The sequence below is a fragment of the Cnephaeus nilssonii genome (genome assembly GCF_951640355.1).
Source record: "Cnephaeus nilssonii genome assembly, chromosome: 16".
In the NCBI taxonomy this organism is placed as follows: domain Eukaryota; kingdom Metazoa; phylum Chordata; class Mammalia; order Chiroptera; family Vespertilionidae; genus Cnephaeus; species Cnephaeus nilssonii.
Genome location: NC_137087.1, coordinates 40,099,872 through 40,121,128, shown reverse-complemented (window position 1 = coordinate 40,121,128; position 21,257 = coordinate 40,099,872). Strand labels below are relative to the sequence as shown.

The window sequence follows — 21,257 nt, the reverse complement described above, 5'->3', positions numbered from 1 at the left end:
TACTGTCTTTCATCATTTGTCAAGATTATGCATTTTAGCCCTTTGAAAATGTGTTAGCTTTCAATTTCACTATTAAAATACGGCCATCTCTGAAGAAGTGAGAGTTATTTTTTAGTTGGAATTTCCAACTAAAACTTAGTTGAAAACTTAGATATTTCTCTATACTAATGTGACTGTTTTTTCAAAATTAAATTTATTGGGCCCAGCCTGTGTGGCTCAATAGTTTAGCATTGACCTATGAACCAGGAGATCATGGTTTGATTCCCAATCAGGGCACATGCCTGGGTTGTGGGCTCAATACCCACTAGGGGACGTGCAGGAAGCAGCCAATTGATAATTCTCTCTCATCATTGATGTTTTCTCTCTCTCCCTTCCTCTCTCTAAAATCAATAAAAATTTATCGAGATGACATCCTATATAATAAAAGCCTAATATGCAAATTGTCCCCTCAGGCGGTCATTCGACTGGGAGTTCAACCAGGAGACTGGGAGTTTGACCGCTTGCTATGATGTGCGCTGACCACCAGGGTGTGGTGTGGAACATGGTGGGTGTCGGCCACGCAGCGCTGGCAGGGGGAAGCAGTGGAGGCACTGCCAGCCCCCCATGGGCCCCAACGAGAGTGGGACCACAGCGGGATGGCGGAGCAGGTGAGCGGGTGGTGCCAGGCCAAGGCGGGTGCGAGCAGGGGCCCAGTCGCCTTGCTGATTGCCCTGCAGACGGTGACCAGGGGCGGCCGCAGGGGGCGGGGTTCCTGCTTGGCTTCCAGGCACTGAGGGAGCTGGGCAGGGGGCCCCACGGCCGGGGTGGTGGAGCAGGTGAAGGGGCAGCACCAGGCCAAAGCAGGGTGCCCGGTGGGGGTGCGGGGCTGCGAGGCTGGGGGCGCAAGCTGGGGCTGTGAGGTTGGGGGCATGAGCTGGGCCCCGATCTCCGCAAGCCAGCCCGAGGGACCCCACCCATGCATGAATTCGTGCACTGGGCCTCTAGTTGGTTAATAAACATATAACTTTCAGGTGTACAACTTTAAAATAATACAACATCTGTATAGTGTGTGTTCACCACCAAAAATCTAGTCTCCTTCCATCACCCTGTATTTGGCCCCCTTTACCTTCCTAGTCCTCCCTTTACCCTTCTGGTAATCACAACTCTGTTGTCTGTATCTGTGAGTTTGTTTTCTTGTTTTGGTGTACTCGCTACCAGCAGGTCAAAGTACACTGAAGATAAAACAATATTTACCTAAAAGTTCAGAGACGTAGTGCATGTTGGGAGATGAGTTTGCACTTAACATTTACAAGATCTTTGGGTTATAAACTTTCAATTGCGTTTATGCGAAGCGCAACCATGGATCTCTTCACAGTCCTGGCGATTTGTCTTTCTTGTTTGATTCTCCTTTTTCTGTGGAACCGAAGCTATGCCCAAGGAAAGCTGCCACCTGGCCCCACTCCTCTCCCAGTCGTTGGAAATATTCTGCAGCTAAATATGAAAAACTTCAACGAGTCCTTAAGAAAGGTTAAGTATGATTAATTTTCTTCCAGTTGTTTGCAATGAGTAAATAAGGCAGTCCTAGATCTAACTAAAATAGGGTCCCAGACACCATATGTTAAAGAAGTGGTTTTAAAGGGAAGTGTCCATTGGACACCCAGATATAATTTTATTTTTTTAATTTAATTAAATTTACTGGGGTAACATTGATGAATAACATTTTACAGGTTTCAGTTTTTCAAATCTATTAATATGTCATCTATATATTGCATCGTGTGCTCATCATCCCAAGTCTAGTCTCCTTCCTTCACCATATAGTTCACCCTTTTGTCCTCTTCCTCCTCCCCTCAGCCCTCCTCCCCTTTTGGTAACCACCATACTGTTTGTGTCTATGAGCTTGTTTGTTTATTTGTTTGTTGCTTTCTGCTTTATATTCCACATATGAGTGAAATCGTGTAGTCCTTGTCCTTTTCTGCAGACATGATTTTAAGTGGGGTACGGCTAGATGGTGGCCAGAAGGGAGTGAGATCCATGAGGTGATTGGTGAAATTGCCAAAAGGAGGAATTTCCTGAGCATATTGTGACCTAGGTCCTCTTTCTAGTAATTATTCTACTGGCGATGAAACTACCTTCAATTTTTAAAAAATCCACTGATTCACAGAGTCCCAACACTAACATTTGTCTAAAAGCACACACTGAGGTGAAGTTAAGGAACTAATTAAAGGTTCAGGAACTTACTCGGTTTCTATTATGTTTGCTCAGTGAATGAGTGAATAACTGCTCTACTCTTAGCTATTTATATAGCTGTAGCTCTCTAAATCTTGAAGGGATCGTCTGAAATCGGTCTCCCCTGAGACAGCTGGTTACCAGGGCTCGCCCCTGGCAGCTCCTTCCAGTGTTTTGGGCTGGATTCGAAGGGATTATGTTGGCACCCCAGCACATCCATTTGTTAACGTACAACCTTAGGCAAGTTTTAAAAATCTCTCTGAGCTTCAATTTCCATTTCTTTAAAAGGTGAATAATAATTATTTTGCACAAGTTAATAGTATAGCATGTATTCAACAAGTTATTGAATGCCTGCTTTGACTAGGCACTGTGTTAGGTACTGGGGATTCCCCGCCCCCCGGTCCCAGTATTATTTTGTATTAGTTCCAAGTGTACAGCAGAATGACTTGACAGTCATACATTTAACGGTGTTCCCCCTGATATTTCCAGTACCCTCCTAGCACCACACATAGTTATTGTAATATTATTAACTATATTGCCTGTGCTCTACTTTACATCCCCGTGACGATTTTGTAACTACCAATTTGTACTTCTTAATCCCTTCACCTCTTTCACCCAGTCAGTCTCCCAACCCCTCCCTCCTCTAGCAACCACCAGCTGGTCTCTGTGTCTATGAATCTGTTTCAATTTTGTTTATTTTGTTCTTTAGATTCCACATATAAGTGAACTCATGGTATTTATCTTTCTCTGACTGACTCAGCTCACTTACTATAGCACCCTCTACATCCATCCATGCTGTCGCAAACAGTAAAATTTTAGTCTTTTTTATGTGTGCTGGGGATTTTCAGAGGTGAATGAAAAAAAAAAAAAGATTCTAGCATTATGCAATTTACAAGCCAGAGGGTAGGCATGTATTTATGATATAATAATGCAAATAAGTGTATGATTATAAACCATGTAGCATGGACCCAGTAGAAAGAGGCCATGTAGCTTGGAGGACTAAGCGGGGGAGGAGCAGTCAGCAAAGGGTTCTCTGAGGAACTGAATTTGGAGCTGAGCTCTAAAGAAGGATTAGGCATTAACCAGACAAAAACCAGATAAAAGTTTGTCCCAGGCTTTTTCGATCTGGAGAAGACTTCCTTGTTAGAGTCTGAAAAAGGGCCAGTTTAGCTGTAGTCCAGAGAGTAAGTAAAAACATGGTGTGAGGTGAGATTGGAGAGGTCTGCAGGGGCCAGAGCATGCAGGTCTTACACAAGGATTTTAAGAATATTGGTTTTTAGCCTGACCGGCATGGCTCCGTGGTTGAGCGTCGACCTGTGAACCAGGAGGTCACGGTTTGATTCCTGGTCAGGGCACATGCCCTGGTTTCAGGCTTGATCCCAAGTGGGGAGCATGCAGGAGGCAGCCTATCAGTGATTCTCTCTCATCATTGATGTTTCTATCTCTCTCTTCCTCTCCCTTCTTCTCTGAAATAAAAATATATTTTAAAGAATTTAAAAAGGAATGTTGGTCTTTAGCACAAGAACAGTGTGATACCATGAACGTGCTCACAGGACTGTCATGTCAACATTTGCCGTGTGAAAACATCACTCTGGAGAAGGAATTGGAGAATGAGTTGTATATGGAGAATGAATTATAAGGTAGCAGGACTCAAACACTGGGCTATTGGAAAGTCCTATATCATTTAATATCCTGAACAAGCTGCCGTAAGAGAAAGACCCCAATAATGCAATGGCTTAACGAAGACAAGAGTCTATTTCTGTCTATGATGGCGGAATGATTGCTGGTGGGCTGTCTCTCTTCTGTGAGGTCTTCAGAGAACCAGTTTTTCTCAATCTTGTTGACCATCCTGTGTCCCGAAGCTATTGTTTGCATTTTCGTGGTCACAGTGGGGCCATCTCCATGGGGTCACCGTGGGGTCAACCCATGAGTAGGGGGAGAAACAGAGAGCATGTGTGACCATTTATGCAACCGTGTAGGATTGACACGCATCACTCCTGCTAACATCAGTTCACAGCAGCCTAGTCACATGGCCACACAGAGGAGCTGGGAGAGGTCTGTAAGGAGGCTGCCTTGTCCGGATGTAGTAATGAAACGTAGAGGCCTCTGGTGCTAAAGAGAAGATGTAGAAAACGGATAAGGAGCGACGATTATTTGTCTACACCTGGGGCTACATGAAGAAGTTTCCCTTAAACAGGAGAAACATATCAGTTATAACCATAGGAAGGAAGGAGAAACTTGGAGCAATTAGAGGTTTGGCAGAAAAAAAGTAATTAAATAATATGAATAAAAGTTATGACATAGTAGAGTCACAGTAGAAGCTGAATAAAGGATGACTATTGGTGGTGATAATATCAGCAATATTACTAATAATATGATGATAATTCCCATTTAAGCAATGTGAATTCTTATTAAGTTATTGGATCTAGAAGTTGAAATCTTTTATAATGAGTGAATAAATATTAAAATGTCTTTGGTAAGCTTAAGGATATTTCTCTCACTTATCTACTTTTTTAGTTTTTTGTTTGTTAATCCTCACCTGAGGTTATTTTTTCTATTGCTTTTTAGAGAGAGTGGAGGGAGGGGGGGGGGAGAGAGAGAGAGAGAGAGAGAGAAACATCCATGTGTCTGACTGGTTGCCTCTGCACGCATGGATGAGCCTGCAACCAAGGTACGTTCCCTTCATCAGAATCGAACCAGGGACCCTTCAGTGGGAGGGCCGACACTAACTACTGAGCAATACTGAGCAAAACGGGCTGGGGCTACATTTCAGTTTTGAGTTCTCACTCTTCCCTCCTCTCCTCTTTGTTTCCCAGCTGGCGGAGGTCTACGGCCCGGTGTTCACTGTGTACTTGGGCATGCGGCCCACGGTGGTGCTGCACGGGTACGCCGCCGTGAAGGAAGCCCTGATCGACCGGGGCGAGGAGTTTGCTGGCAGAGGCAGCTTCCCAGTGATAGACTACCTCTCCCGGGGATTAGGTATGCTTCCCTGTGGGGCTTGGGTATGCTTCTGGGTGGGGATTGGGTATGATTCCCTGTGGGGGGTTAGGTATGCTTCCGTGTGGGGGTTAGGTATGCTTCCGGGTGGGGGTTAGGTATGCTTCCGGGTGGGGGTTAGGTATGCTTCCGGGTGGGGAATGTGTGCAGATTTGCAAGTTGCCAAGATTCCAAATAGGCAAAGGAACTGAGAAACTTTAAGCATGTATAGAAATGTATGGAAATATCATGATTCCAACATTTTCTGTAAAGGACAATTAATCCATATTTTAAGTGATGAAGGCGACACAATGTCTCCATAAAACGATAATTTCAATGAAAACCAACTCGCCACAATGTTCTATTTGTGACTAAGCCATGTTCGGTTTAAATTACGGCCTGCTAAGAATGAGAAGAGAGGGAAGAAATTGACTAAATTATTTTATCCACCAAATATTTTGCTTTCTGTCCTGAGTCATGGTTGCCAAGAGATTATCTTAGAAAACGTGTATAGTATGCATGGAACCAACATAAATTTGGAATACTTCCAACCTTACCTTTAGTCTTCTCATCTAAAAAGGATAAGAAATATTTGAATTCAGTAGAATACAAAGCATAAAGCACAAATATGCTCTAAAAAGGAGATTATGGAGAAACACATAGAAAGGGTTGGAATTGATATTACAAAAAAGCTTTTCAATTTAAGGACTTGAACTATCATCCATTTGTTTTTGGATCTGGACTTAGAGCTGCTCATTCCTCAGGAGGGTCACTGGGTTCCGGCAAAGAGATAAGGCCTGAAGGGGGGTTTTCCCCTCCTCCGAATTGTTCTCGAAGATCTTCTTGGACAAGTTTCCTACGAGCGTTATTTTTCCTCCCTGGTCCTGTCTTGACTCTGGAAGTCTAATGTTGAAGTTCCTTGGTGTTAGACACATTTCATGGAAGGTATTTGACAAAGAGAGGGAAAATGTTAAAATGCAAAGGCCTATGGCTGCGTCCCTTATCTGAGGAACAGATTTTCATGAGCTTCCTCCCAATGCATCAGAGTTGTCTCTCCTTCCAGGAATTGGCTCCATTTTCACTCACCATGCACAGAAGTTGGCCCTGAACATTTAATTGATTACTTGGGCTCACCATGATTTATTAGCTGTATGGTTTATAAGCGTTTTGCCTCCATGATCTTCAGCCTTCTTATCAGTTAAATGGGGACAAAAACTGGTTCACAGAGTTACTGCGAAGTTTAGAGAAGTTCATGGATGAAGAAGAGTTTAGTAAGATGTCAAGCCAAGAGTCTTGATAGTGAGCGTCTACCAGTGATGGGCAACCTTTTGAGCTTGGTGTGTCAAACTTCGCCAAAAAACTGAGCATAACTCGGGTAGTGTGTCACTTTGAGGAAAAAACATTATTTCGCAAATGTTTCATCCTCGGCATGCGGCCGCCTCAGCAGCTGTGTGTCATCAGAAATGGCTATGCGTGTCAGTGCTGACACGCGTGTCATAGGTTCGCCATCACTGGTCTAGGCTGTGGCAGGCGAACAGGGCGCAGTGGGAATTTCAGATATTTACATTTCTGCTTTTTAAAAAAATATATATTTTTTTATTGATTTTTTACAGAGAGGAAGGGAGAGGGATAGAGTTAGAAACATTGATGGGAGAGAAGCATCAATCAGCTGCCTCCTGCACACCCCCCACTGGGGATGTGCCCGCAACCAAGGTACATGCCCTTGACCGGAATTGAACCTGGGACCCTTCAGTCCCCAGGCCGATGCTCTATCCACTGAGCCAAACCGGCTAGGGCTACATTTCTGCTTAAGTGACATTATCGTTTTCTGAGATAAAGACTGTCAGCAAGGATTCATGAAAATGGGAGTTATCCTTTTTTATTTACTTTTTGTCCCAATAGGAATTGTTTTCAGCAACGGAGAAAGCTGGAAGCACACCCGGCGTTTCTCCCTCACGGTTTTGCGGAACATGGGGATGGGCAAGAAGACCATTGAAGACAGAATTCAAGAGGAAGCCTTGTGTCTGGTGGAAGCTTTAAGGAAAACCAATGGTGTGTATTTGTGAAATTGACAGGAGTAGTTTGGGTGATGCTGTTACAGGTAGACTGCAGAGATGGGTGGCTCAGGTACGTTTTGCTCACGTACCAGTAGGAAGAGGGAAGAGGTTGGCTTTTTCAGGCTCTTCGGGTCCCAGGTCGACAGGGGCTTAGATAGCTTCACCGTGTGGCTTCCAGTGTCACCAGGATTCATCCCTCTTGTGCGAGTGGAAGGAGCAGAGAACAAGGAAAAGAGCCAACGGTGTTCTGGACAAGCCAGGCATAGCCCGGTACACAAAGCTTCTTCTCTTCCATGAGCTACTTCCAGGGCTACTAGTACACCCACCTCTAAGAACTGGAAATATGGCTGTCTGTGGGCCCCGGAAGAAGAGGAGAACTCGGATTTTGCCAATCAGCTAGTAGTTTAGCCACAATAACTTGAAAAGCTAGGTAATTTCTCTAGTAGCTTCTTGAGAAACCTTGCAAATATTTCATGATATATGTATATCAAGTCGTTATGCTATGCACATTAAACATACAGTGCTGAATGTCAATTATATCTCAGTGAAACAAAAAAAAAGCACTGGTGGTTCAGGGGTAGAATTTATGTCCAAACCTTGCAACGCACAGGGCTGCCTCACGGCTCATGCAGGAGTGTAGTTGGGAAGGGAGGCTTTCTGGGGAGGGGTGGTGGCTCCTAAGCAGACCCCAGAATGGCCTGACAGAGGAGGGAAAGGACACTGGGGTGAGGTTTCTATGGTGGTTAGGGGGCGAGGGGGTGGGGTTCCCCGTGCCCACCAGGGCTTGTGTGGTTAAACACCCTGCTTGTGCCAAAGAAAGGAACACCTGAGCTTTTAAAAATCAGTTTGTCCAGATGTGAGCAGAGGAAGAAAAGGTAAGGCTTAAAGCTGTCAGCAGCCCTAACTGGTTTGGCTCAGTGGATAGAGTGTCGGCCTGCGGACTCAAGGATCCCAGGTTCGATTCCGGTCAACGGCATGTACCTTGGTTGCGGGCGCATCCCCAGTGGGGGGTGTGCAGGAGGCAGCTGATTGATGTTTCTAGCTCTCTATCCCCCTCCCTTCCTCTCTGTAAAAAATCAATAAAATACATTTAAAAAAAAAAAGCTATCAGCAGCCCAATACCAAAGAATGGAGTCATATTCTTTATTACATATAGAAAGCCTGTTTGCTATACTATAACATCGTGCTTCAAATACCAGAATGTAACTCCCAATTTCTCTCATAAACTATCTCTTCTACAAGGAAAGCACACCCGGCTTTTTCAGCCATCTTTTGTAAAGTAAGATTTCAAGGGTCCCCTGTCCTTTGATTTCCTCACTAGGTGGCTCAGTTTCTTATGGGTATCAGGAAGCATCACACTGAAGGCGAAATCGTACACCTTCAAAGACATTTTTGCCACAGAAAAAACGAGCTCTTACTATTTGCGACAGCATGGGTGACCTAGAGGGTGTCATGCTGAGTGAAGTCAGTCAGTCAGAGAAAGACAAATACCATAGGATTTCACTTACATGTGCAATCTAAAGAACCATGTAAGTGAGTAAACGAAAGAGAAACAGGCTCATCGACACACAGAACAGACCGATGGTTGCCAGGGGAAGGGAGATTGGGAGAGTGAGTGAGAAAGGTGAAGGGATTGAGAAGTACAGATCGGAAGTTACAAAATAGTCACAGGGATGTAAAGTACAGCTTAGGGAATGTAGTCAATACTATTGTAATAAATAAATTTAAAAGATTTTAAAAATATATATTTTATTGATTTTTTACAGAGAGGAAGGGAGAGCGAGAGAGAGTTAGAAACATCGATGAGAGAGAAACATCAACCAGCTGCCTCCTGCACACCCCCCACTGGGAATGTGCCCACAGCCAAGGTACATGCCCTTGACCAGAATCGAACCTGGGACCCTTCAGTCCCCAGGCCGGCGCTCTATCCACTGAGCCAAACCAGCTAGGGCAAATTTAAAAGATTTTTAAAAGATCTTGTGAATTACCTTGTGGCTCTTATTTGGCGAATGCTGTAAATAGAAGAATACGTGAGGGAAATTAATAAACCGGACTGGATTAGACAGTTATGTTTGGGGAAACAATACACTTTATTTTAGGCATGCTGTGTTTATGGTGAGGGTGGCAGGTGTAGGTAGTTCCTATACTTACCCTTTGGAGTCCACCTTTCTCGGTTATTTCACACGGCCAGCTTAAGATGCCAATGAACACTCTGCTCTAACTTTGAACTCCTGTTGTTTTCAGCGTCTCCCTGCGATCCCTCTCTCCTCCTGGGCTGTGCTCCCTGCAACGTGATCTGCTCCGTCATCTTCCAGAGCCGCTTTGAGTACAGTGATAAGAAGTTGCTGACCTTGCTACACTATTTTCATGAAAACTTCAGGATTGTAAGCACCTCCTGGATACAGGTAAACTCAAGGTTCTCTTTAAATGAGAAATAATTTTCTAATCTATTGCTTATGCCTAACCCCCATCCCTTTGCCCTATTTCAAAATGGCTGAAGTGATGTTTATCAGACTATCATTTGTAAGCAATTAGTGAGTTATCAGATCAACTCAGTGTGTTAAAATTAAATTTAAAACATGAAACATAGCAATAGAAAGAAAAATATTATATTAAACTGCACCAAAGGATAAGGTATTTTTTTCTATAGATGAAGAGGGTAATGGTGTAAAATGTATGTATTTCTTGCTATAGGACACTGCCAGAAAATATCAGTAACCTCTGATATATAATCATTAACAACTAAAATTTTGTGTGGATCATAAGGTTTTTCAATGTTTCACCTGGGAAGGACCCTGGAGAACAAAGAGTCAACTCCTCATTTTTTTGGAACAGGAAACTATCACCCACAGATATGAAGCATAGTCTCAAAGTAGCCTAACCAAGACAAAGAATGAGCTAGACCTAGAATCCAGACTTCTTGATTCTCTATCGAGTTTGATACAAGCTACCAGCCCGAATAAATTGTTCCAGTGCCCACCAGCAGTATTAGGTAATGAAAGTGCCAGTTAAAGCAGAGTCAGTAAACTCTAGGATTGGAAATGGCCAAGTATGTTCTAGTGCAGGATGCACGCCTTATTCATCTCCACCTACTCAGCATATAGCGAAGTACCTGGTACACAATAGAGGCCAATAAAAGTTTGGTGAGTAAATTAATGAATTATTCTTTACTCTTTCAGCTCTACAATGCTTTCCCCTACTTAATACATTATCTCCCAGGAAATCATAATGAACTCTTTACAAACTTTACTGAACAGAAAAAATTCATTTTGGAGCAAATAAAAGAACACCAGGAGTCCCTGGACTTCAATAACCCTCGAGACTTTATTGACTACTTCATGATTAAAATGGAAAAGGTATCAATGACCCTGATTTGCAACTTCATCTTCTGTGGGTGATGTGGCTCGGATTAGTTCTGATCTCAGTGAAATTGGGATATTCAATCAAAAGCTTCTTCCTAAGGATGTATTAATTGCTTGTGCAACCTCTTACTTGTGCAAACCATATTGGGTGTCTTGAGATAGTCCCAAATTCTCCCTAAAAATGACTTACATGACTAAAGCTGGATCTTTATTTGGAACAGGTTGAAATACATGCACACATACACACATTCACACACACACACACACACACGCAAAGAAGCACACACATTCAAGAATAATGATAAACAACATATATCATTCATAAAATAAGTTCCATGAATGCAAAATGTAACATGTGAGGGAACACAGGGATGGATAGGCATCTCGAAAGGCTTACCTTGGGAAAGGTACTAGGAAATCTTCCCAGATTAGTTTTAGAGGAAACTCTGGCTCAGATGAACAGAGATGACAAAAATAGGTCTAGATGATCAAGGGTGTGGCGTTCTCAAAGAGGTTACTGAGGAACTGTCACTGAGAAACGACTGGCGACATTGGGAACAGTGATGCTGTAGGGGGCAGGTGGTTCTGGAGCTTGAATGCGAAATTTAAATGATGAAATTGCCGAAACCGGTTTGGCTCAGTGGATAGAGCGTCGGCCTGCGGACTGAAAGGTCCCAGGTTCGATTCCGGTCAAGGGCATGTACATTGGTTGCGGGCACATCCCTGGTAGGGGGTGTGCAGGAGGCAGCTGGTCAATGTTTCTCTCTCATTGATGTTTCTAGCTCTCTATCCCTCTCCCTTCCTCTCTGTAAAAAATCAATAAAATATATTTTAAAAAAAAAGAAATTTAAATGATGAAATAGACAATAAATGCTAGAACTGATGGGGAGTAGCCATGATGACTCGATAAAAATTATGTTTGAAGGAACTGAATGGCTCTCGTGGGTGAGAAGGTGAAGAATCAGAAAGGACTTATTGAAAGTTTACAGCTCCGATTTTATTTAAACTGTTTGAAGGAATCCTAACAACTTATCTGACTTTACCTTTAGCTATTATACTCTCTAACGTCTGGCTTAATTGGTCAAATAAGCAAATTAAGCAAATAATGATGTTATATGGAGTTATGTATGGTATCTCAAAGGCTCTTTATTTATTTTTTAAAAATATATTTTATTGATTTTTTACAGAGAGGAAGGGAGAGGGATAGAGAGTTAGAAACATCGACGAGAGAGAAACATCTATCAGCTGCCTCCTGCATATACTGGGGATGTGCCCGCAACCAAGGCACATGCCCCCGACTGGAATCGAACCTGGGACCCTTCAGTCCGCAGGCCGACGCTCTATCCACTGAGCCAAACCGGTTTCGGCTCAAAGGCTCTTTAATTTATTCTAATAAGTAATTCTAATACATCATTCCTAGGAAAAGCACAATAAACAGTCTGTGTTTACCATGGACAACTTGATCACGACTATATGGGATATGTTTAGTGCGGGGACGGAAACAACGACCACCACCCTGAAATATGGACTCCTGCTCCTGCTGAAGCACCCAGAGGTCGCAGGTATGCTCTCAGATGTTGGGCAGGATAAAAATTTCAGGTAGAGCCCTAACCGGTTTGGCTCAGTGGATAGAGCGTCGGCCTGTGGACTCAAGGGTCCCAGGTTCGATTCCGGTCAAGGGCACATGCCCAAGTTGTGGGCTCAATCCCCAGTGGGGGACTTGCAGGAGGCAGCCAATCCATGATTCTCTCTCATCACGGATGTTTCTATCTCTCTCTCCCTCTTCCTTCCTCTCTGAAATCAATAAAAATATATTTTAAAAAAATTTCAGGTAGAAATAGTGGGCAGGCAACACTAGGACTATCCCACTCCTCATCTGCCTACACAATGTACAAGAAAATTTCCATCACTAACACATCTTCCTATCATTGGATGAATTACATTCAAATTAGATTATTACAAAGGAGAAAAAAATATTTATTTTAAATATATGTTTATTGATTTTAGAGAGAGAGGAAGGGAGAGGTATAGAGAGAGAGAAACGTCAATGATGAGAGAGACACATTGATTGGCTGCTACTGGGGATTGAGCCCACAACTTGGGCATGTGCCTTTACCGGGAATTGAACCATGACCTTTTGGTTCATGGGTCGACTCTCAACCACTGAGCCACACCAGTCGTTTCAGAAAAATGTATTTAAAAAGCAGCAGAGATTTGAAGGGCAGAGATCACTGTCCTTCCTGTACTGGTGGAGTGTCCTCGATTTGTGTCAGACCAGCTCTTCATCTGTTTAAGGGAGACGAAAATACTTCGTAACATTCAGAGTCTTTCCCACAAAGGAAAAGTTAACAAGCATTTGTTTTTCATTAATGAATAGTCTTACTTAAGCCCTATATTATTAACACGATACCCTTTGTAGATAAAGGAAAAATGTAATTCATTAACAACTACTTTCAGTAATCTTATTCAATTTCTAGGATTGTAGGCTTGGGAATGAGAAAGACCACATAATACCTGGATGTCCTTAAGAAATATATTGAGTTTTCTGGACCTGTTTCCTCATTTTTAAGACACACAAACTAATACCCAACACATAGTACTGTTTTTGAGAAATTTATAAAGTAATATAATAAATAGTACAGCATGCCTGTCAAATTTTGCATGCTAAATAAATGTTAAATTACTTTTTGTTCCTATATGCAGAGCCAACTAAACATCTTATTTGATTGCTCTATTTATTAAGCATTTACTTCACTGGCTAGTTCTTACCCCCTTGGAAGTTACGGATTTAATAAAACAAAAGCTTCACACACAAAGATTAAACTACGTGGTTTGTAGTGAGCCTTCAAGATCTCAGACCCCTGAGTCTATCAAACAAAAATACACAAAGTAGAGATCAGAGTTGAGAAATGAATTTCATGGTACAGTTGGGTTTTACATGTACGTATATTGAAGTCTCTCCTGAGATTCCAATTTGTCAGGAGACTGAAATTCTGTTTATTTTTTTTCCCTTGAGGAGGTAGTAGCCATGTGTACTTTTCCCTTCTCCCCATCTCCCACCACAATGTAACCAAAATCAAGAAGATCATTTTAAAAGTCTTTTCATCTCACATAAATTCTGATTCCTACCTCGCCAGCTAAAGTCCAGGAAGAGATTGACCGTGTGGTGGGCAGAGAGCGGAGCCCTTGCATGCAGGACAGGAGCCGCATGCCCTACACGGATGCCGTGATCCACGAGATCCAGAGATACATTGACCTCGTCCCCAACAACCTGCCCCACGTGGTGAACCAGGACATTAAGTTCAGAGAATACTTCATTCCGAAGGTGAGAGATGTTTCATCTACACTCCTCCATCGGAACCTCAGGTTCCCACCCTCACTGTGGTTAGAATCACAGGCTGCCTAACTTCCTACAGGCATTGCACATTCCTGGCTCAGGCTCCTCACCCTCCGATGACACGCTCCCTTCCTTCTAGTTGGTTGACACTATTGTATAAATGTAATCCTGCTTAGGTTCCCACAGGATTTTCAGGACACTTTGCCTGTCCCTTAGCCCAGGCTGCTGTCCACTTACTGCTTCCCGGTGTATGTTTTATTACTCTGACCACTGAGCCAGTATCCTACACTCCCCCTGCCTCCTCAACTATCTGTTTCACTTAGTGGTCAAAATTTTCATGAAAAAAAAAAAAAAAGAAACAATTCAATTGAAAGAGCATAGTGGTAGGAGGGGATTCATTCCAGTTTTTCATTCTGATTGGGAAATAAAGGGTTTTCAAGAATATGGCCAGGCAGGTAGAGTTTTGAGGAAGACCTCATACTTGGTTTCAAAGAGGATGGGCTGGGTTTCCAGGGACACCGGCACTTTTAGACGATAGGGCAACCAATTTCTGGAGAACAGTGCTCTCCAGGGAGCGGCCTTAGTTTCCTGAAAAGCAAGTGCAGGTGTCGGGCTCCAAACGGAAGAGGATGGCCTTGGGGTCCATGAACTGGCATCATACGACTGAAGACCTGCTAGCCTCGGTCATTTATTTGTTCTGTGACATGAAGTCAATAAATCCTCCTTTTATGCCTCAATCTCCTCATCTATGAATCAAAAGGAGTAGACAAGGGACTTTTTTTCCAAGCTCTGTAACCTTTATAATCCAGTTTATCTGTTTCTTTTTATATCAGGGCACAGCCATATTCACATCCCTGACTTCTGTCCTGCATGATGACAAAGAGTTTCCCAACCCGGGCCAGTTTGATCCCGGCCACTTCCTAGATGAAAGTGGCAACTTTAAGAAGAGCGACTACTTCATGCCCTTTTCAGCAGGCAAGCAAGCTTCATTTTTTTCCTCTATATCCAGGGGTCAAATGAGACAAGGAAGGGCTTTGCATGGGGACTACACTGGGCTGGACGAATTGTCATTTGCATGAGGCCAGAGGCACCACTTCCAAAGTCCAGGTTATTTCTCTTTGCATTGGAGGCTCCTCACTGAGTTCTGTCCCATAACCCACCACTGAGATGCCTAAGAGCTCCTCCTAGAAGTTCAATTCCACAAGACTTTCCTCCCCTTCCCTGGGAAGCCAGTTCATTCAATACACTTTACTAGGACCCTATACGTAGCAGACTCATTTCAGATCCAAGGATTAAATGTGAATAAGAAGCAGACCCTCTCTCTACGAAAGAGGAAGCCAAATTAATAGGCAGTGAGACCCCGGGGGGCAATGGTCTTTGAGGGGCTGTTGTGGGAGCCCAGGGGGCAGGGGCAGAGGGCAGTGTAGTTGGGAGGTAAGGGAAAGTTTCTTGCAGGAAGCATTTGAGTATCTTTCTTTAATTTGTCAGGGTCCTGGGGAAAAAATAGGTGGCATACTCAAAAGGTCAACTAAAGAAAGTTGAATGAAAAGACTGTTTCAGAGGTGAAGGTGGGTTGAGGGAAGTGACGAGGTGTGCGAAGGTTCTGAGGGGCGAGCACCAGCAGAAAGACATTCCCATCTGAGGATGGAAGGAATGAGGGAAGGAGGCGGTTACTGGAACCCAAATAGATTTTTTTGTGTGTGTTAATCCTCACCCAAGGATATTTTTCATTATTTTTAGAGAGAGTGGAAGAGATGGGGAGAGACAGAGAGAAACATCGATGTGAGAGACACATCAGTTGGTTGCCTCCCACATGCGATCAGGGCCGGGGATTGAGCCTGCAACCCAGGACCCTTCAGTCCACAGGCTGACACTCTATCCACTGAGCAAAACCAGCTAGGGCTAGATCTTTAGCAGAGACAGGATGCCTCAACTGGAGATGCATCGATAGGGGGAGGAGAAGAGCCACTGGCTAACCTGTGGCCTGGCAGGGTGGGGTTGAGGAAATGAATACTCTGGCTGTTGCAATACCTAGTCCTCTGAGTTTATTCAGAATCCAGAAGGAACTAACTTCAGGGTGTATGCAGTCCATAAAAATAGGCTTCCTCAACACAGAGCAAGCATAAAAGACAAACGCACACAGAATGGACCGAGAGGCAGGAGAAACCGAGATTATTCAGCACACTCCAATGGAGGAAGAGCGGGAAGAGTAGGGGGCGAAGGGCCTTTCCTATAGAAGTCACTGAAACAGAGGCAAAAATCGGAGATTGGCTCCTGATTAGATATCTAAGAAAATCACTTGGTCTCGTGGCAGCAAATTATGTGCAGTTCCCAGAGATGATCCCAAAGCAAGACACCGCTATCCTCCTCCTCATCTTTCTTCCTGTATAACGCGCCTGCTGGAGATTTCTATTCCCATCACAGGGCTTGCGGGCTTGCTTTTGTCCTGACACTGTGGGTACCATTACAAGATCTAAGGCCTTACCTTAAGAGCGTATGTTCCAGTCTGTGAGACAGGTGAATAATTAGAATTTCGTGTGAAGTGTGCTGTATTAGAAGCATTAGTGAGGGTTGAGGAAAACGGATGAGGGAGTGAATTACATACCCTGAGCATGTCACAGAAGTTTGCATAGGATAAATGACCTCTGAGCTGAGTCCAGAAAGATGCACAGAATATCAGCCGACTGAGCAGAGGGGAAGGCTGTTCCGTTTGGAGGAATGACTGGAATCTGAGATAACACCTGAGGTTGCCAGTCTGTTTGGGAATTAGTGAATGGTAGTGCTTGTGGCTAGTTGTGATGTTTCTTTTTATACTTGGCAATGGTAAGCTCTTGAAATTTTGTAAAGCAGGGACATGACAAGGTTAAGATTATCCTTTAGAATCCAGTGAGGAGACACAAACCTATTGTTGAGTCTTGGGTTGGAGGTAGATGGAAAAGTACAGTGTGTGTCTTATGTCAAGGTGAGTGTTATGTGTGTGTGTGTGTGTTTAGAAAGATGTCATTGAGAGGTCTCAGCAAAGCCAATCCAACATGGACACAAAACATGTGCTGAGAAAATGAAGAAAACCAGGTTTCAATGTAGATAGGAGAAGCCATGGGTTAATTTGGCTTTTATTAATATATTTATTTACGTATTCGTCCCATCTTTTTAAAGCTTCTTTGTGTACTAACTCAGAAATAGAATGAAATGCGTATTTAATTTATGTGTCATTTTTAGGAAAAAGAGTTTGTGTTGGAGAAGGCCTGGCCCGCATGGAGTTGTTTTTACTACTGACCCACATTTTGCAGCATTTCACCTTGAAACCTCTGGTTGATCCGAAGGACATTGACACCAGCCCACTTGTCAGTGGGTTCGGCTCTGTACCGCCCTCCTATGAGCTTTGTTTCGTTCCCGTCTGAGGAAGGGGCAGGTTGCAGAACAAGACTCTCGCCTCATCTGAACAAGCCAGATGCTCTATGTTTGGTGTGTTAGCCGTTATCCACCTCTTTCGTAACAGGAAGAATGGCATTCCGAGCTCTGTCTCTTCTAATTTTCCCATCCTTTAAGAAATAAAACGGTAGCCCTAACTGGTTTGGTTCAGTGGATAGAGCGTCGGCCTGCGGACCAAAGGGTCCCGGGTTCGATTCCAGTCAAGGGCACAAACCTCGGTTGCAGGCTCCTTCCCCGGCCCAGGCCCTGGTTGGGGCTCGTGCAGGAGGCAACCAATTGACATGTTTCTCTCACATCGATGTTTCTGTCTTTCCCTCTCTCTTCCACTCTCCCTAAAAATCAATGGAGAAATATCCTCAGGTGAGGATTAACAAAACAAAACAAAAGAAATAAAACTATAAAGCCTCTACTGTGAGACAAAAGAGAAAGTCTTTAGACCTTGAGCTCTGCAAAAAAATTTCAAAAATGGGCCACAAAAAGTACTAATTATACAAGATCGATAAATAGGTCTTTAGTTAAATTAGTATTTAAACTCCTATCTATTCATCAAAAGATACCGTTTAAGATACTCAAAAGGCAAGGTACAGTCTGGGAGAAATATTTCCAATGAATATATCCACAAAAGGACTTATATCCAGATTTCATAAAGAACTAAAAACAACACAAAGACATCCAAGTATTTTTTAAATGGGCAAAATGTTTGAATAGTCACTTCACAGAAGAGGATTTTCATATGGTCAATAAACATGAGAAAAAGTACTCAACTTTATTAGTTGTGGGGGGAATAAAAATTAAAACCACACTGAATTACTCATGTGTACCTACCATCTGCTAACATACATGTTCCAGGTGAGCAAGGATCTTTGTTTTGCTCACTAACAAATATCAATCGGCTGGAGTAGTGCCTGGCACATATTGGCTCAGTAAATATTTGATAAAATGAATGACTACTTGAATGAATGAAGAATGAATGAGTGAATTTCTCTTTGAAGGTGGATTTCACCATGTCTGTTAAAATGTAAATGCAGATACCTGTCTTTCAAGCAATTCCACTTCTTATGCATTTATTTCATGGATATTCTTGAATGTCCCTTAATCATATGGATGTGGACATTCATTTCATGATTATTCATGATAGATTTGAAAAAAATTAAAGTGCTACTGGAGGTGGTAAGTACATTGTGGTGCATCTTTACAATATGCAATAGGTAAAAACAATCTTCACAGTGACATAATTTTGAAGTATTTATGATGTGGTCGACTCTATTCTCATATGAAAACAACATATTCAGTCCTTATAATTCAGGGAAATTGGTACAGTTTAATCCACCCCCATTTAACCGATATGGACACTGAGGCACAAACATGTTTACTAACATGCCCAAAATCACAGACTTTTGTAAAACCAAGTCTAAAGAAACACAATATCTCTCAGCTGGTCCTTCTCCATCTGGATTCCAGTGCCTGTGTGGGTACCAGAACCCACAAATAATAGCTCACGTTTTTAGCGTTTGACAGTATGCTCTGGCTCAGTGGTTGGCAAACTCATTAGTCAACAGAGCCAAATATCAACAGTACAACGATTGAAATTTCTTTTGAGAGCCAAATTTTTTAAACTTAAACTTCTTCTAATGCCACTTCTTCAAAATAGACTCGCCCAGGCCGTGGTATTTTGTGGAAGAGCCACACTCAAAGGGCCAAAGAGCCGCATGTGGCTCGCGAGCCGCAGTTTGCCGACCACGGCTCTGGCTGAATCATCTCATGTAATCCTCACAACAGCCTTCGGATGTCAGGACTGCTACCATCCCCATTTCAGAGATGAGGAGAGTGAGGCACACAAAGGTGAAATATCCCGCCCAGGGACACTTAGTTTGTAAGTGGCAGAGACAGGACTAGCACCCTGACCATCAGACTTCAGAAGCCACATCTTAATCAACAAGCTACACTGTCTTTCAGAATGTACTTCAGGAATGACTGTGTGATGAGTGAATGAGGTCAGGGATTGAAATCAGGACAAACCAGGTGCACCAGCCTGCCCCCAGAACTCACTCCAGGGCAGGAGCTGTGGGGCTGGGATGGAAGTGGGTCCCTTTCCTGAAGTCCAGTGATGTGGTGGAGAAGTTAATCCTGGCGATGCTGGAGTAGCTCGATAAATCTCACTTTCTCCCGGAGAACAATGTTTCAATCTGGAGAAATTACAAGGAAGCAGTTCATGGAAGTCACCAGAGAGTTCCCCACATTGGGCGGATCCTGGAGGGGTAGCTGTGAAAAGAATGTGCAAGCAGGGGGTTGTCTGAGGGCAAAGCTGTTCAGCCAAGAACAAGCGCGTAGTGGTTTCGCTTGTGTTCACTTTGCACCTTGACGGTGATAACAGTTTTCAGAAGTTTTATTAAATAGACATCATTTATGTTGTTCTTGTTCTGTTGTGCAGTCTAGATACTATAAGTAGCAGATCTCAATTCCACAGGTTCGTCCACTTTCCCCAAGACACACATTATCTGTGAGCAGGTCAGGTACTAGAATCCCTTGATTTATCAAAACACTCTTCCTTGATCTTCATGTTATCTGTACCCCCGTGGGAAGAGAAAGCAAAAGATGCTTAATATATATCTGTTGATTAAAATAATAGCTTTGCCCTAGCCGGTAGCCCTAGCTGGTTTGGCTCAATGGATAGAGCGTCGGCCTGCGGACTGAAGGGTCCCAGGTTCGATTCCGGCCAAGGGCACATGCCTGGGTTGTGGGCTGGATCCCCAGTAAGGGGGGCGGGGGGCGTGCAGGAGGCAGCCGATCAATGATTCTGTCTCATCATTGAAGTTTCTATCTATCCTTCTCCCTTCCTCTCTGAAATCAATGAAAATATATTTTAAAATAATAATAACAGCTTTGAACTGGGTGGGGAGTGGTGAGAGTGTGTGGAGGGCCAGAGGCTGGATGGTCTGAGGGCTGGTGCCCTGGCCGTGTGGGGTCCAGGCAGCTATCAGGTCTCGCTCAGCAGTGTAGGGGGGCATGGAGGGGGGCATGCAGATGGGATTCCTCACATGAGCTGCACCTCGACAGGGCTTTCCCTTCTCCACTCAGAGCTGCCCCTGTTCCCTGGAAGGTTCCGGGGGAAGGAGCTCCCAGGATGATCCCAGGCCCCCCAGATTCTGGGGTAAGGAGCTCCCAGGATGATCCCAGGCCCCCCAGATTCCGGGGTAAGGAGCTCCCAGGATGATCCCAGGCCCCCACCCCAGATTCACGTGTTCTTCTCTAAGGACCTGTTGCTGTTACTCTCTCGTGTCAGTTCTGACTGTGCTTAGGGAAATGGCCCGTTTCATTTAGGTGATTAAATTTGTGGGCATAGGGTTGTTCAGAATATTCCTTTATGATCCTTTTCATGTCCATGGCATCAAAGCAGTGGCCCTCCTTCTCACTTGGACAACAGTAATTTGTGTCTTCTCTCTTTTCAGGGGGTACTGGCTATATGGGTTTATCAATTCTACTGAACTTCCAAAAACAGCTTTTTTTCCTTTCTCATTAATTTTCTCTATTGATTTCCTGTTTACAAGTTTGTTTTTTATTTCTGCTCTGATTTTTATTTTTAGGTTTCTGTGGCTTCCTTTGTATTTAATTCCTCGCTATTACTGATCCCGATCCCAGTATTTCCCTACACGATGAAACTGCTCCTGAACACAGTTTTTCTCTCTTTTAAATCCAAACCTCAGGTAACTCTCAGTGACACACAGCCACGAGAGCTTTTCTGTGTGCGTCCCCTTTGTCCTCTGTGCTTCTCCTTAGGAGGACCAGCAGGCCTCTTTGTATTACTTTCTTTCTTTTTTTTAATCCTCACCAGAGGATGTTTTTCCATTGAGAGAGTGGAAGAGAGAGGGAAAGACAGAGAGAAATACA

At 43.5% G+C, this 21,257-nt stretch overlaps 1 protein-coding gene across 1 annotated transcript; it reads left to right on the top strand.

Annotated features, from left to right (window-relative positions):
• Positions 1 to 1,323: 1,323 nt before the first annotated feature.
• LOC307112361 (cytochrome P450 2C21-like) lies at positions 1,324 to 17,417 on the top strand (the record flags this gene model as incomplete). Its single annotated transcript, XM_079792986.1, has 9 exons — positions 1,324 to 1,506; positions 5,022 to 5,184; positions 7,084 to 7,233; positions 9,483 to 9,643; positions 10,418 to 10,594; positions 12,021 to 12,162; positions 13,738 to 13,925; positions 14,771 to 14,912; positions 17,157 to 17,417. 9 exons carry the CDS (start codon positions 1,324 to 1,326, stop codon positions 17,336 to 17,338), a joined length of 1,488 nt encoding a protein of 495 aa, XP_079649112.1. The 3' UTR covers positions 17,339 to 17,417.
• Between the last annotated feature and the right edge of the window lie 3,840 nt (positions 17,418 to 21,257).